The sequence below is a fragment of the Pseudochaenichthys georgianus genome, chromosome 19, assembly GCF_902827115.2.
Source record: "Pseudochaenichthys georgianus chromosome 19, fPseGeo1.2, whole genome shotgun sequence".
NCBI lineage: Eukaryota > Metazoa > Chordata > Actinopteri > Perciformes > Channichthyidae > Pseudochaenichthys > Pseudochaenichthys georgianus.
In genome coordinates, this window is record NC_047521.1 from 25160935 (window position 1) to 25173782 (window position 12848).

General features: G+C 42.2%; 1 protein-coding gene across 1 annotated transcript; it reads right to left on the reverse strand.

Annotated features, from left to right (window-relative positions):
* Window positions 1–587: 587 nt before the first annotated feature.
* On the reverse strand, window positions 588–5888 carry foxj1b (forkhead box J1b). The gene is made up of 3 exons (XM_034107003.2): window positions 5641–5888; window positions 4874–5499; window positions 588–3241 (listed from the first exon to the last, which is right to left on the reverse strand). Exons 1-3 carry the CDS (start codon window positions 5648–5650, stop codon window positions 2426–2428), a joined length of 1452 nt encoding a protein of 483 aa, XP_033962894.1. The 5' UTR covers window positions 5651–5888; the 3' UTR covers window positions 588–2425.
* Between the last annotated feature and the right edge of the window lie 6960 nt (window positions 5889–12848).

The following is a 12848-nucleotide window of genomic DNA, read 5'->3' on the forward strand; positions in this document are numbered from 1 at the left end:
CTATATAACACAGGAAAGGGAAAACGCCAAAAAGCAGAATAGGTTCCCTTTAAGGACTGCACTCACACACTCTTTGATATTTCTCAATGACAAGTGAACTCATGTTCCGACTAACCCAGCTTCCCCACATTTATTGTTCGTGTCTATCTATGCCGGGATCCTGAGTCGTGGCTGTGCCTGTTGCTGTGGTCCTGGATCATGAGGCCTGGATGGACATCCTCGTGGATTCATCTTCTTATTACAGACACACGTATTTCCAAACATTTGGTCTACGCTGTAAAATGTATTATCTTTTCGATTTCCACACGGCATCTATTGCACGTCTGTCCGTCCTGGGAGAGGGATCCCTCCTCTGCTGCTCTCCCTGAGGTTTCTCCCATGTTCCCTTTAAACTGTGGGTTTTCTCTGGAAGTGTTTCCTTGTACGATGTGAGGGTCTAAGGACAGAGGGTCTAAGGTCAGAGGGTCTAAGGACAGAGGGTGTCGTATTGTCATACTGATATTCTGTACACACTGTGAAGTCCACTGAGACAAATGTAACATTTGTGATATTGGGCTATATAAATAAACACTGATTGATTGAACGTGTTTGTTATTGTTCTTTCTTTAATTGACACCATTTATTGCATCAAGGCATGATTGCATTTTTAAACAGCATAAAAAAGTACAAATTAAAATAACATGGTAGGATTAAAGAGCTCGTATCAACCTCGATCAATATGATACAAATAAGAAAATCTGGCCTTTAAGAGTTTATGTATCTGCTCATCATCGAGTTATTATTTTCTCAAACACATTTCAATTTCAGATTTGTGAAAACAAACCATAGAGATTTAAAAAAAAGACATACACCAAAGAAATCAAGAAGGACCGATCCATCACCCAGTGACAGAAAACAGATGTTTTTCTTATTCAACAACACAGATCACCATAAACTGCATATTCCTCATCAACAAATTTGGCGAAATATGATCAACAAATGCCTAGTTTTGTATATATTTGGAAAGAAAAATAGTAAATATAAGCGACAAATTAAAAATGCCCATTGACTTATTGCAGCGTTGAGTTCATTGTTAAAAGACAAACTGATATGGGTAATTACAGCAAATGCATCACTTTCATTATGGTCAGTAAACTTTTAGGAAACATTTTAATACAAAATTAAACTAAACAACCTGGAAATAAAAGCGGTCTTGCTTTCTTAAAACTGCTGCCTATCAAAGTGCATAATGTTCGATTTTCATGACGAGAAGGCGTTTCATTTTCCGGTCAAATGGCAAATATTCCTGCCTAGCTTCATGCGATAAACTTTAGTGGATATATATTAAATCGACTATACAACAAGGTCATAAATGACTAATCTCAGACTATGACTTTAAAGTCTCCATCCTGATCTAATGAATGATGAATGGCTGATTTCGCTGCATGTTAGTACAAAAATGTTAAATGCTAATGTAGCAAAAGTAGAGTCCTGCACGTTTTCTCAGTCCAGTGCTTTTTTCGTGAAGAGTGCTTTAAAGGAGGGTCGGGTTTTCTTCACTTTGCTTCTGTCATCATCTCACCAAAAAACAAAGAGACACATTGCTGCAGTTCAGCACTCATTTCCACGCATGCTTTTATCACCAGCTGTCCGACATTCGGGCCGTGATAGTTCCAGAAAATCCAAGTTGATGCAGTGTCGTGATTTTTCCGTAATTCTGAAAAAATCATTGCGCTGCCATTCATCCAAACGAGTGGGATCGACAATCCTTCGGTCCACATGAAACTTTCATTTGGTTTGTAAAAGTTTCTCTGTCCTTTGTGCCTGATATATCAGTGTGGTGTCATGTTACGCACGGCTGTCAATCACCCGACACCCTTAGGGAGAGAGGGAAATAATCCTTAATCAGATCTAGGGCGGCAACTACCGATCCTTTTCATTATTAATATCTGCTGATTAAATGTCTAGATACATTTTTTTATTGTTTTTGAAAAAGTCCACGGTGTTATCTTCAAAAGTCTTGTTTTGCTGGTCAAAAACCCAAAGATATTGACTTGAAGGTATTATAAAACAAAGAACATCTCCATATTTGAGAGACGGAAACCGCATTTTATGCAATTTTGCATTAAAAATGACTTCAACAATTAACCAATCGTCAAAAGAAGTTCGGAAATATCTTTCTATGCATCGTCTTATCACTGCAGCTCGAGTCTGATCTGGTGTCAAGGGCATCTCAACTAGATTAACTGGTTAACTAGTTTGATGTTAATGTTCAAGATAGGTTTGACAATATCAGGTGTGTAGGTCATTATTAGAAACCAAAATGACAGATGTATTGCAGAATGACTGAGCCGTAGTTCTTATCCTCTTCACCGTTCGACCGGTAGTCTGTTCAGGTCATTGGATGTAGATCATTAGGAGTCAATGAGGCTTTAGGGGTCAAAGGTCACAGATAGGCCTCCACTCGCTCCCATGGCTGCATCTCTGAGAAGAAACCCTCGCACAGCCCGAAGCCCTGATCCAGAGTCAGAGGAATCGCCTGCTCCTCTTCCTTAATGTTCTCCCAGGGCACCACCTCCTCTGGGAACAGCGTCGACGTCTCATCGAACTGCTGCAGGTGTTGATGGTGATGCATCAGCTGATCCTGGTCCGGATGCAGCTGCTGCGGCACGTGGATCTCCCCGATACTGCAGTCCAGGGACGCCCCGCTCATATCCAAGTACCCGTAGGGTTGGTGGTGGCTCAGGTACTGGTTCCCTAAGATGTCCCCTCCGTTGCACCATCTCCCCGGATGCTGCCTCCCCTGCAGGGAAACCTCCGTCTCACACCCCAAGGCGCTCAGTGCCGTGTTGATGTCCAAATCCTCGAAGGTGCTACAGTTCCCGCCGAGGACGTCGTCGAACACGGATGCCAGGTCGAAGTCGCCCCTCAGGATGTCCGCTTTGTGAGCGTCCGTCGCTAAAAGAGGAGACTCCGTCGCCCTCATCAGCTTGTCGCTCTTCGCCGGTAAGTGCTTCCGCTTCCCGCCTTCGTAAGGGCAGACGTTTTGGACGCTGTGATAACTCAGTTTGCTCTGTCTGTGGGGGCCACTATTATTGTTGTAGCTGTTAGCAGACATCCTCCTGCGCTTGAAGATGCCGTTGACGAACATGTCTGCGTACTGCGGGTCGATCTGCCAGAAGCCCCCTTTCCCCGGCTCGTCTTTCTGCCTCGGGACCTTCTTGAAACACTTGTTGAGGGACAGGTTGTGCCGGATGGAGTTCTGGGACAAAGGAGACACAATTAGGGAATGCAGAATATTGATTTGTTTTCAGGGTGGCAGCGAATAAACTGAAACATTGACTGCAATTTAAAGCATTCTGTCAACAGATTTCACAAAACTGTGTTAGGTTGGTTGAAAGCAATAATATAAGTTTAAATAAAAACGTTTTAGGTTCAACCTAATATTATTGCCATGCAGGTATTAACAAAGGTAGATTTGTGTTCAATATGCAAAACGAGGGGTTTGCAGGACGGACAATATAAAAAGCTTTGAATTATCGGCCGTTTAAATTCATCCTTTAAAAAGAATACATTCGTAAGTGGCTTCGAGCAGATCTGTCACGCACAAAGTGAACGTGTCAGATTGTCTTTGTGAGGTAAATGAGAATAGAGAAAGGTGTGTGTGTGTGTGTGTGTGTGTGTGTGTGTGTGTGTGTGTGTGTGTGTGTGTGTGTGTGTGTGTGTGTGTGTGTGTGTGTGTGTGTGTGTGTGTGTGTGTGTGTGTGTGTGTGTGTGTGTGTGTGTGTGTGTGTGTGTGTGTGTGTGTGTGTGTGTGTGTGTGTGTGTGTGTGTGTGTGTGTGTGTGTGTGTGTGTGTGTGTGTGTGTGTGTTGTATTGTTGTTTGTATGGGAAATCAAATGTACCTAATGAGGCTTTCTAGAAACAGGCAGCTCTGTGCATTTCAAACATGATCAGCTGTGCTTAGCTGCCATCTCTCTCAGGAGCCCTCATTAACACACACACACACACACACACACACACACACACACACACACACACACACACACACACACACACACACTCCACCCCATCACCGTTCCCCTCAGACAAAAACCCTATGAGCGCTCTCCTCTCTTGGACGATGGAGATTGCTCTTGCATTAAGGATTACTTGTCATTGAAATTATCAAAGGGCCAAAATGAGACTCTTATCTTGTGAAGTAGAAAGAAAGAGGGGGACATGCTGGAGGATTTAAAACACACACTGCATCTGCTGGTTTGTGTTTCCCCACAAAAGAAAGGCATGTCAGATGTCCTGCAGACAGATGTGGGAGAGGTACAGATCTTGTACTTAAGTAAAAATAGAAGTACCAGAGTGTAGGAATACTCAGTTACAAGTAAAGGTCCTGTATTCAAAATGCTACTCAATTAAAAGTAGAAAGGTATTAGCATCAAAATATAATTAAAGTACCAAAATGTAAAGTAGTCATTGTGTCCAGAATAATATATATGATATGTTTATAATGATTGATCATGAAAGTGTTCTCAAAGCTGGTGAAGGTGCAGCTAGTCTGAATGACTTTGTAGACTGCAGGGTAGCTGGTGACTTTACTCCAGGTGGAACTAAAGTCTGATTTAAGAGCTGATTAGATTTCACATCATTAATGCAGATCTGAAATGTAACTAAAGATGTAGAATATATGTAGTGGAGTGAAGTACACTATTTAGTGGAGTTTAAGCAAAAAATGTAAATACTCGAGTAAAATACTTCAAAATTGCACTAGTACAGTACTTTAGTAGTTATATGTACACGACTGCCTGCAGCATGCGTGATGGTGGGGATCTATGCTCACCCTCCTCTCCCTCACCTCGCCATTTGTCTGACTCATCAATAATACAAGAGTCTCGGTTACCTGCCAGCTGGGCTCTGCGTGTCTGTAGTAGCAGAAATTCTCCGTGATCCAGTTGTAGATGGTGGACAGAGTCACTTTGGGCTGTTTTCTGGCCTGCATCGCCATGCAGATGAGGGACGCGTAGGAGTAAGGAGGTTTGACTTTAGGGTTGGTTTTGTAGTCGACCTCCGCAGGCGGGCTGGCCTGGATGGGGATCTGCGCGTAACCGTGTCCTGGATGTACGCAGTCTATGAAGCGCGGTCCCGAGTCGCTGCCGGAGGTCACGGGGCTGCCGAGGTACAGAGGCATCCCGGTGGAGGCAGTGTCCCCGGCGGGGGGGCTGGACGGAGAGTCGGTGCCTCCCCTGGGGAGCCGCTTGAGGAAAAGGTCCGAGGACGGGCAGCCCGTTCCGGATCCGTTGGGTCGCTCCGGGTCCGCGTTGATGATGGAGAAATTCTGCAGCCAGTGGAGGCTGGTGAGGCTGTCATCCATGGGGACCGAGTCCGGCCCGGTGGCCTGGTCCTCCGGGAACACCGCCAGCCATTTCTCCTGGAACTTGTTGGCAATATCGGGGCTTGTCAGAACCGGCATCCTTTCTGTTTTACGCACGGTGACCAGAAGATCTTCAAATTGGCATTTAAAGTTCTCTTGAAGTGAAAAAAAAAAGTATTTGAACGAATCTAAATAGACCTTGCACTCAAATCACCATAAATAAAATAGGTCAACATGTTCCAAGAGAGCAAGACATTAATCCCAATAAATGGCCAAATGCTGCGTAATGTCCTTACCTCCTGCCATGCAGCCTTTCAGGAGGAGACTCTCGTGTGCACCTGTTGCAGTGCTTCCTCTCCTCTCCTATCCTCTCCAAAGACTCAACGCATCCAGTATCTGCGCAACAAGTGCAGAGGGGGAGGGCTAATATCACCCAGCAGCAGCAGCAGCAGCTCATATGGAGGAAAAGCAAGAAAAGCTCCTCTCAGGACAGATCCATGCCCACTGTTTCTCATCCACACGCCCGGCTCTGTGTGAGTGTCTGTGGGAGATCAAGACGTGAGAATGTATGGAGGAGGTTGTAAGATAAGTCTCATAAAGCCCGAGAGACTGCCCACCATCCCTTTAAACGCCTGAGGGGGTTTCTGATTGGCTGGAGATTTGCTTCAGCAGCTCTCTCTCTCTCTCTCTCTCTGTCAATCTATTCATTACTCTCACTCTCACTCACTCACTCACACACACACACACACACACACACGCACGCACGCACGCACGCACACACACACACAAAAGGGCATTCAAATATATGTGGAATGAGTGGTTCTCTGCCGTAAGAACAGTCAGTTTCGCTGGTGTTAACCCCCCCCCCCCCCCCCCCCCCCCCCCCTCTCCCCCCTTTCCCCACCACAGGCGCGCCACAAGTCCCGCTTGGAGCGCACTTTTGCACCTGCAAGGAGAACAGACCACTTTAACTGATAAGCCTGTATTTACCATGCCTTTTCACAGTGGGTGATTGTTGTTTCTTTTCAACAGGGAAATGGCACATGTTGATTGGTTATTTGGAAATGTCCGTTTTGCACAATTGACTTTAATCACTTCAGTGGATTTAAACCAAGAAATGTACAACTTTTAGAGAGTCAAGTGACTCAATACTGTTTCCTGGAGGCTGTAATATAGACATCTGTTGATTTATAATGCAATAAATTGATTAAATAATGGAAATATCAGAAGAGATTGGAGACCACTATAAAGCAGGATTTGTGTGCAAGCTGTCATAAGAAATGTCCGCCACACACCACATGAGAATACTGTGTATCACTATTCGCCTTGATTAGAGTGCAAATGTGCTCAGCATTTCATTTAGAACAACCGTGATTACATTTTAAATGTCCTTCTGAAACTATTTTTTATCAAGACCATCTTAGGTGGCCTTTTAGCTAATGCAGTGTAATCAAATTTGAAACAATAAATACAAGTAAAAAGCGGTTTTCATTCACAATACATTTGAATATATTTTATACACCAACACGATCTAAATCTAATTGTAGGCTATTATTGACTGGACATGTGGAATGAATGGCGGAGGCAATGTGAATTATAATGAAACCCTGCCACCTAGTGGATTCATACAGCATTGCAGCTACACCACCAATAGAGGCACTCGTCAATTGGCGTAACACCCAGCATGGAAACTGAAAGTGAGAAAGATGTTCTACATTATGTTCTCTCTTTATGTAGGGGTACACTTAGACTGCATGTCGATGGGAAGCAGTGTTCAGAATATACATCATGTTCCTCATATAAGGCACATGGGCAACATCCAAGACGGTTAACTGTCTCAAATCCCGCCTCGACCATTACTGGTCAAACATCACCTTCACTTTGGACTATGTGACTGTTGCCAGCATCCATAGTAAATAAAGAATCAGTGATCTACTTATTTATTTATGAGCGACTTAGGCCTTAGGCCTATTACAGCCGTATCCTATTGATTGATTGATTGATTGATTGATTGATTGATTGATTGATTGATTGATTGATTGATTGATTGATTGATTGATTGATTGATTGATTGATTGACAGACGCAAGGCCCGGGGGCCAAATCAGGCCCTAGGTGGATTTAATTTCGGCCCGCAGGATAATGTTTGATTACTATTAGATTTGGCCCACCGGTATATCGCACACACACCTTCACTCCATCCTGAGGGTCTCCTCAGCTCAGAGCCTGAGCCCAAACATTGATGACCTTGATGAACCCGAGATGAGATGCCAAGTATCTGCTTGAACTAGCATCACAGAGCAGCAAACTGACTTTACATGCATGTTTCCTTCTGCACTTTCTCTCTCACGACAACAGGCCATGTTTGGTTTTCTCTTTGAGGGAAATAGTTTTGTTGAAGCTGTTGTTGGCCTGTGGAAAAATGTAATCATTAGAAATTAAAGTGCAGATAGAGCCATGAGAAATGAATGCATCTGATTATTTAATGTTTCATGTTATTTGTATTGGCAATCATTTAAGCTTTGTTAGTTCCAGGTTTAATATGTGCAATAAGTTCATTTCAATAAGTTCTGCAATAAACATTGAACCAGTCCGGCCCTCCACTAGTACCCATTTTTTTATGTTGCCCCACTGTGTATTTGAGTTTATAGTTGATATAAGGGATGCACTGGCAACATGTCTTCAAAGCCTCATATTCCTCAGTTTGCTCTGTTTATGGCCAAACAGGGAATGCAACAAACTATTTTAGTCGAAAATATGTATTATTCTATTTAAGTTTACCTTTTTATAACCAGATGTATCATACTTTATTTGTTATTCTATTCTATATTGATTTGCAGTGGGGTAAAGTAACTAAGTACATTTACTCAAGTTGTACTTAAGTACAATTTTGACTTACTTGAGGATTTAACTTATTTCTACTTTGTACTTCTACTCTTCTTCAACCAGAGGATATTAACAAAGTGCCGACCCTCTGTCATCCTCTCCAAACAGATGTTGTCAACATGTCTGCTGGGGGTAAAGATTTGGAGAGTGGATGCTGATGAGGAATGGCATTCAGGATTCAGGATCAGGATGGATGACAGCGACAAAGCAGCGACACTTGAAGAACCAATCAGGCCAGCTGCTGCATCCCGTCGAGGAGGAGGAATGGTTTTAAAAATGTCTCCAGGTTTGTTCAGGTTCGTGACAAAGGGTTAGCCGGTGAGGTGGGTAAATGTTTGATCAGCTGGTCTTATTGTGGCCAGGCTCCCCCCGTCCTTCAGCAGCAACTATGCACACATACAGTTAGCTATACAGAAGGATTGAATGAGGACTGCTACACTATGTATGTACCGGTTAATGGTACAGTTAACCTTTGGATTCAGAAAAACATGATATAGGGCCTCGTCATTGAATGTAACTATTGGGTTAGACATGCTAGACATTTGTCATTAACATGTGCAGAGATTAAAGGTCTTGAATATTGCTTTTGTTACTTAAAACATGTTATTTTCCCAACATTTAGTTTGACTTTGCCTCATAAGAGCTTCAATTTAGACTTTCTTGCCGAGAGTTAGATGAAAAATGCAATACCAAATATATTTGAGTTAACAATATGAACGCGAGTACTCGACAGTACTCAGGGCCGGCCCTCGGCATAGGCAGTATAGGCGAATGCTAAGGGCGCATCAACCCATAGGGGGCGCCGAAAATTGAAAAAAAGAAGTTAGAAATACATTTCTTTTTTTTTCATAACACAATTTCCCGATTTTGGATCAACAAAGTACATCTTATTATCTTATACTAACATAACTACGCCTATATTGCGTACAGCGCCCATAAACTATGGCACACACCCCCCCACCCCAAAATCAAGTTGAACTGCCCCAGTCCCAGTAAAAACCAAAGGTTTATGTGAAATTGTTCTTTTTTTGAAATAATGGTTTTAGTGTGCAATTATAGGTTTTAATTTTGTATTTGTATTCATTTAAAATAAATCAAACTCCCAAAAAACGTACACAGCTTCTTTGTGCTTTTATTAACATTGAAATGTACTGTGTAAGCGGCCGCGGGGGGGAGAGCTTTAGAGAGCTCTCTCCTGAAAGACTGAGAGGCTCTGATAACCTCACCTCAGTGAGGTAAAGGCACACCTTTATATGATCATTATAGTTATACAAAAATAAGAGAATAGGTGAAAAACAGGTATAAAATACTGACAGTACAAAAAAGTTTGAAAGGGGAGTGATTTGTAAAATATCCATAAAGGAAAATAAAATCTGCTTACAGTTCTGTTTCATATGGGTGTTGAGAGAGATGTATCCATAGATCTCCTAATGTTGCTCTCAAAGTGCACCAGATTGATGCTTTTAACTTCAATATAAAAACAAGTCTTCCCGGGGGTGCATGCCCCCGGACCCCCCTAGGAGGTGAGGTCCACCCCCACTTAAATCATGTTCAAATGGATAGGAAACTAGATACAGTTGCACACATCTTGTGTCAATATCTTTGTTTTTGTGGTCATCCCACAACCATGCACGTGCGAATCATAGTGAGTGTCTGCATTTTGGGGGGGGGGGCGCCAGCTAAAATCTTGCCTAGGGCGGCAAATTGGTCAGGGCCGGCCCTGACAGTACTGATGTTGAATAATCACAATTTCTCTGAAGACTATATTTAGATGATTAACTTAATGAATAACTTAGCAAAGCCGAGAAGACTACCCTAACACTAATATTGAAACCAATTTGAATATAGCCTTTTCAGAAAATATTAATTGGCAAAATTATGTAGACATTTCAAATTGAATCACATTTTTATTAAAGGTTTTCTGTTTTTGTCCTTCCTCTTTCTTCTCCCTATATTTTGCTATTTTTTGCACAATTTATTTGTCATACTAAGAACTTTACTTGCCGCTATTCTTAATTAAAAAAAAAGAGAAACAGAGAAGCTGGAACATGTGAACTCCATGTATGTAATGTTTGATACAGATTAATGTACAGACATCTTCTCATCTAACTCTCAGCAGGAAAGGGAATACATGTATTTTCAAAAATGTCAAAGTTATTATTTTTTAAATTTGCCCCCAAATAATGTTTTTCAGGGTTGTGGAGAACCTGCATTTCATTAATAAACGTTCTTCCAACTTGACGCTCAGGTCAATGTTATACATTTTAGTTACATAACTATAAACAGCCTGAACTTGGTCTTCAAAAGAAAATGCAACTTAAGGTTATGGACACGTTATCTTTAAAGGTGGGGTAGGCAGTGATGTCCCTGAACGCGTTCAATGAACGATCGTTCATGAACGCGTTCATATTTTGGGCGAACGTGAACTGAACGTACTGTATTTCCACTAGATGAACGTAATTGAGAACGCGTTCATTCTCAGCGCTGTATAACGGCGTTCAAAAGTGCGTTCATTCTTAGCACTGTATTATAACGGCGTTCAAAAGTGTGCCAGATTTCATATGCCTTTCAGCCGAAAACCCAGTTAAAACACACCGTAAACAGGCTTCAAAATAATGCGGAAAACCACCCAATCTGGCAACAGCCAGCTGCCTGTGACGCGTACGCGCCTGTCACCCCTGGATGTGGCACTAAAATATAAATATACTAAATATATCAGACTCCTCACAACAAACAATGTGGAACCGCGGAACCGGCGAGCATTGAATGAATGAATGAATTAGTATGGACGAAGCCGAGAGCAGAGCTCTGCAGTAGCACTCGCTCAGAGTGAGACTCTACGGCAGGGGTGGGGAACCTCCGGCCTCCGGCCGTATACGGCCCGCGAGACAATTTGGTACGGCCCTCGAGGTAATTTATAAACACACGCAAAAAATAAAAAAATGAAAGAAATCTAGACCGCAAAAAAATTAAACAAGCGAGTGCCTGTTTTTCCTGGCCAAGGTCAGAGTCCTTGAACACAACACGAGCCTAAACGTGTCATCACGTGGTATATGTCTCGACTGACAGGGGTGCAGTTCTGACGGAGAGCACCAGAACGCCACTCCAGCACTTCAGAAATTGCAGTACCGATAAGTCCATACACATGCCGCAGTTTCTGCGTGTCTGTGTCTTTAGTTGAAAGCCCAGTGGCGATCTGCTCATCTGTCATACTGATCAGACAGTCAATAACTGTGTTGTTATCATTAGCATCTGGTTAGCTAGCTATGCTAACGAATATAAGAAGCTTTGTCTACAACCAGTGAGGTAAAGGCACATCTTTATATGATCATTATAGTTATAAAAAAAATAAGAGAATAAAGTAAACGGGTATAAAATACTATATGACAGTTATTAATAAAGAAGAATACAGTTTGAAAGGGGAGTGATTTGTCAAATATCCATAAATTAAAAGAAAATCTGCTTACAGTTGTGTTTGGGTGTTGAGAGATGTGTCCATAGATCTCCTAATGTTGCTCTCATAGTGCAACAAATCTTCCCGGGGGAGCATGTCCCCCGGACCCCTCTAGAGGAGGTTAGGTCCCCCCCCCCCCCCACTTAAATCATGTTCACATGGATAGGAAACTAAATACATTTGCACACATCTTGTGTCCATAAATTATCTTTCTGTTTTGGTGGTCACGCCACACCGTGCACGTGCATGCATACGCGAGTCATGGTGAGATATCTGGATTAAGAGGTTGCTTTTTCTTTGCACAGAATGAAATGAATGGGCTGTGATTTTAGTTTTTTTAAGCAGAGGTCAATAACTTGTACGGCCCTCTGAGGATATTGTAAAAATTGAAATGGCCCATTAACATCGTACAGGAGACAAATAATAGCTCGCAGCAACGTATTGAAAAAAGAACTATGAACTATAAATTAGTTCATTTTTGAAACCATGAACTTTAGTTCAACATTTTGAATTATGAACTATGAACTAAACTAGTTCATTTTAAAATGTGTGAACTGTGAACTGCACTAGTTCATGTAGAAAGTGAACTTTCCCAACACTGGGGGTAGGTAAGTTTGAGAAACCGGCTCGAGATCGCTAGAATTTGAAAATACACAACCGGAGAAAATCTGCCACTTCCTTATAGAGCCCCTCCTCCAACACACACGAACGCGCACATGACCAATGAGGGCACGAGATAAGTTTGTGCCCCGATGGAAGGCTGACAGGCAGGTAGGCCATCCAGTTACTTTAGCCGGCTCAGATGATTGGTCGTGCTTTTTACAGTATTACGGCTTCTACAGATGAAATGTTTTTATGTATTTTTTGTCAAAGCACTTCAGATATTCATTGCTATCGGGATGTTAAGAGCATTCCATGGAATATAACAAAAAGTGTATCTCGAGCCGGTTTCTGAAACTTACCTACCCCACCTTTAAAAGCTTAATTTGTGTCTTTTTTCCCAGTTTGATCTGGTTGGTTTTAAAGCTCTTCCAATGGGTAAGTGATAGTAAGTGCCCATAATGACACAACAAGAGCTGTAGGTATCATAAAACTGAAGATTCGTATCAATAATCAGCTAATCATAATTCACACTGGAGAGTATTTGTATTGGCAGATGTCCAAG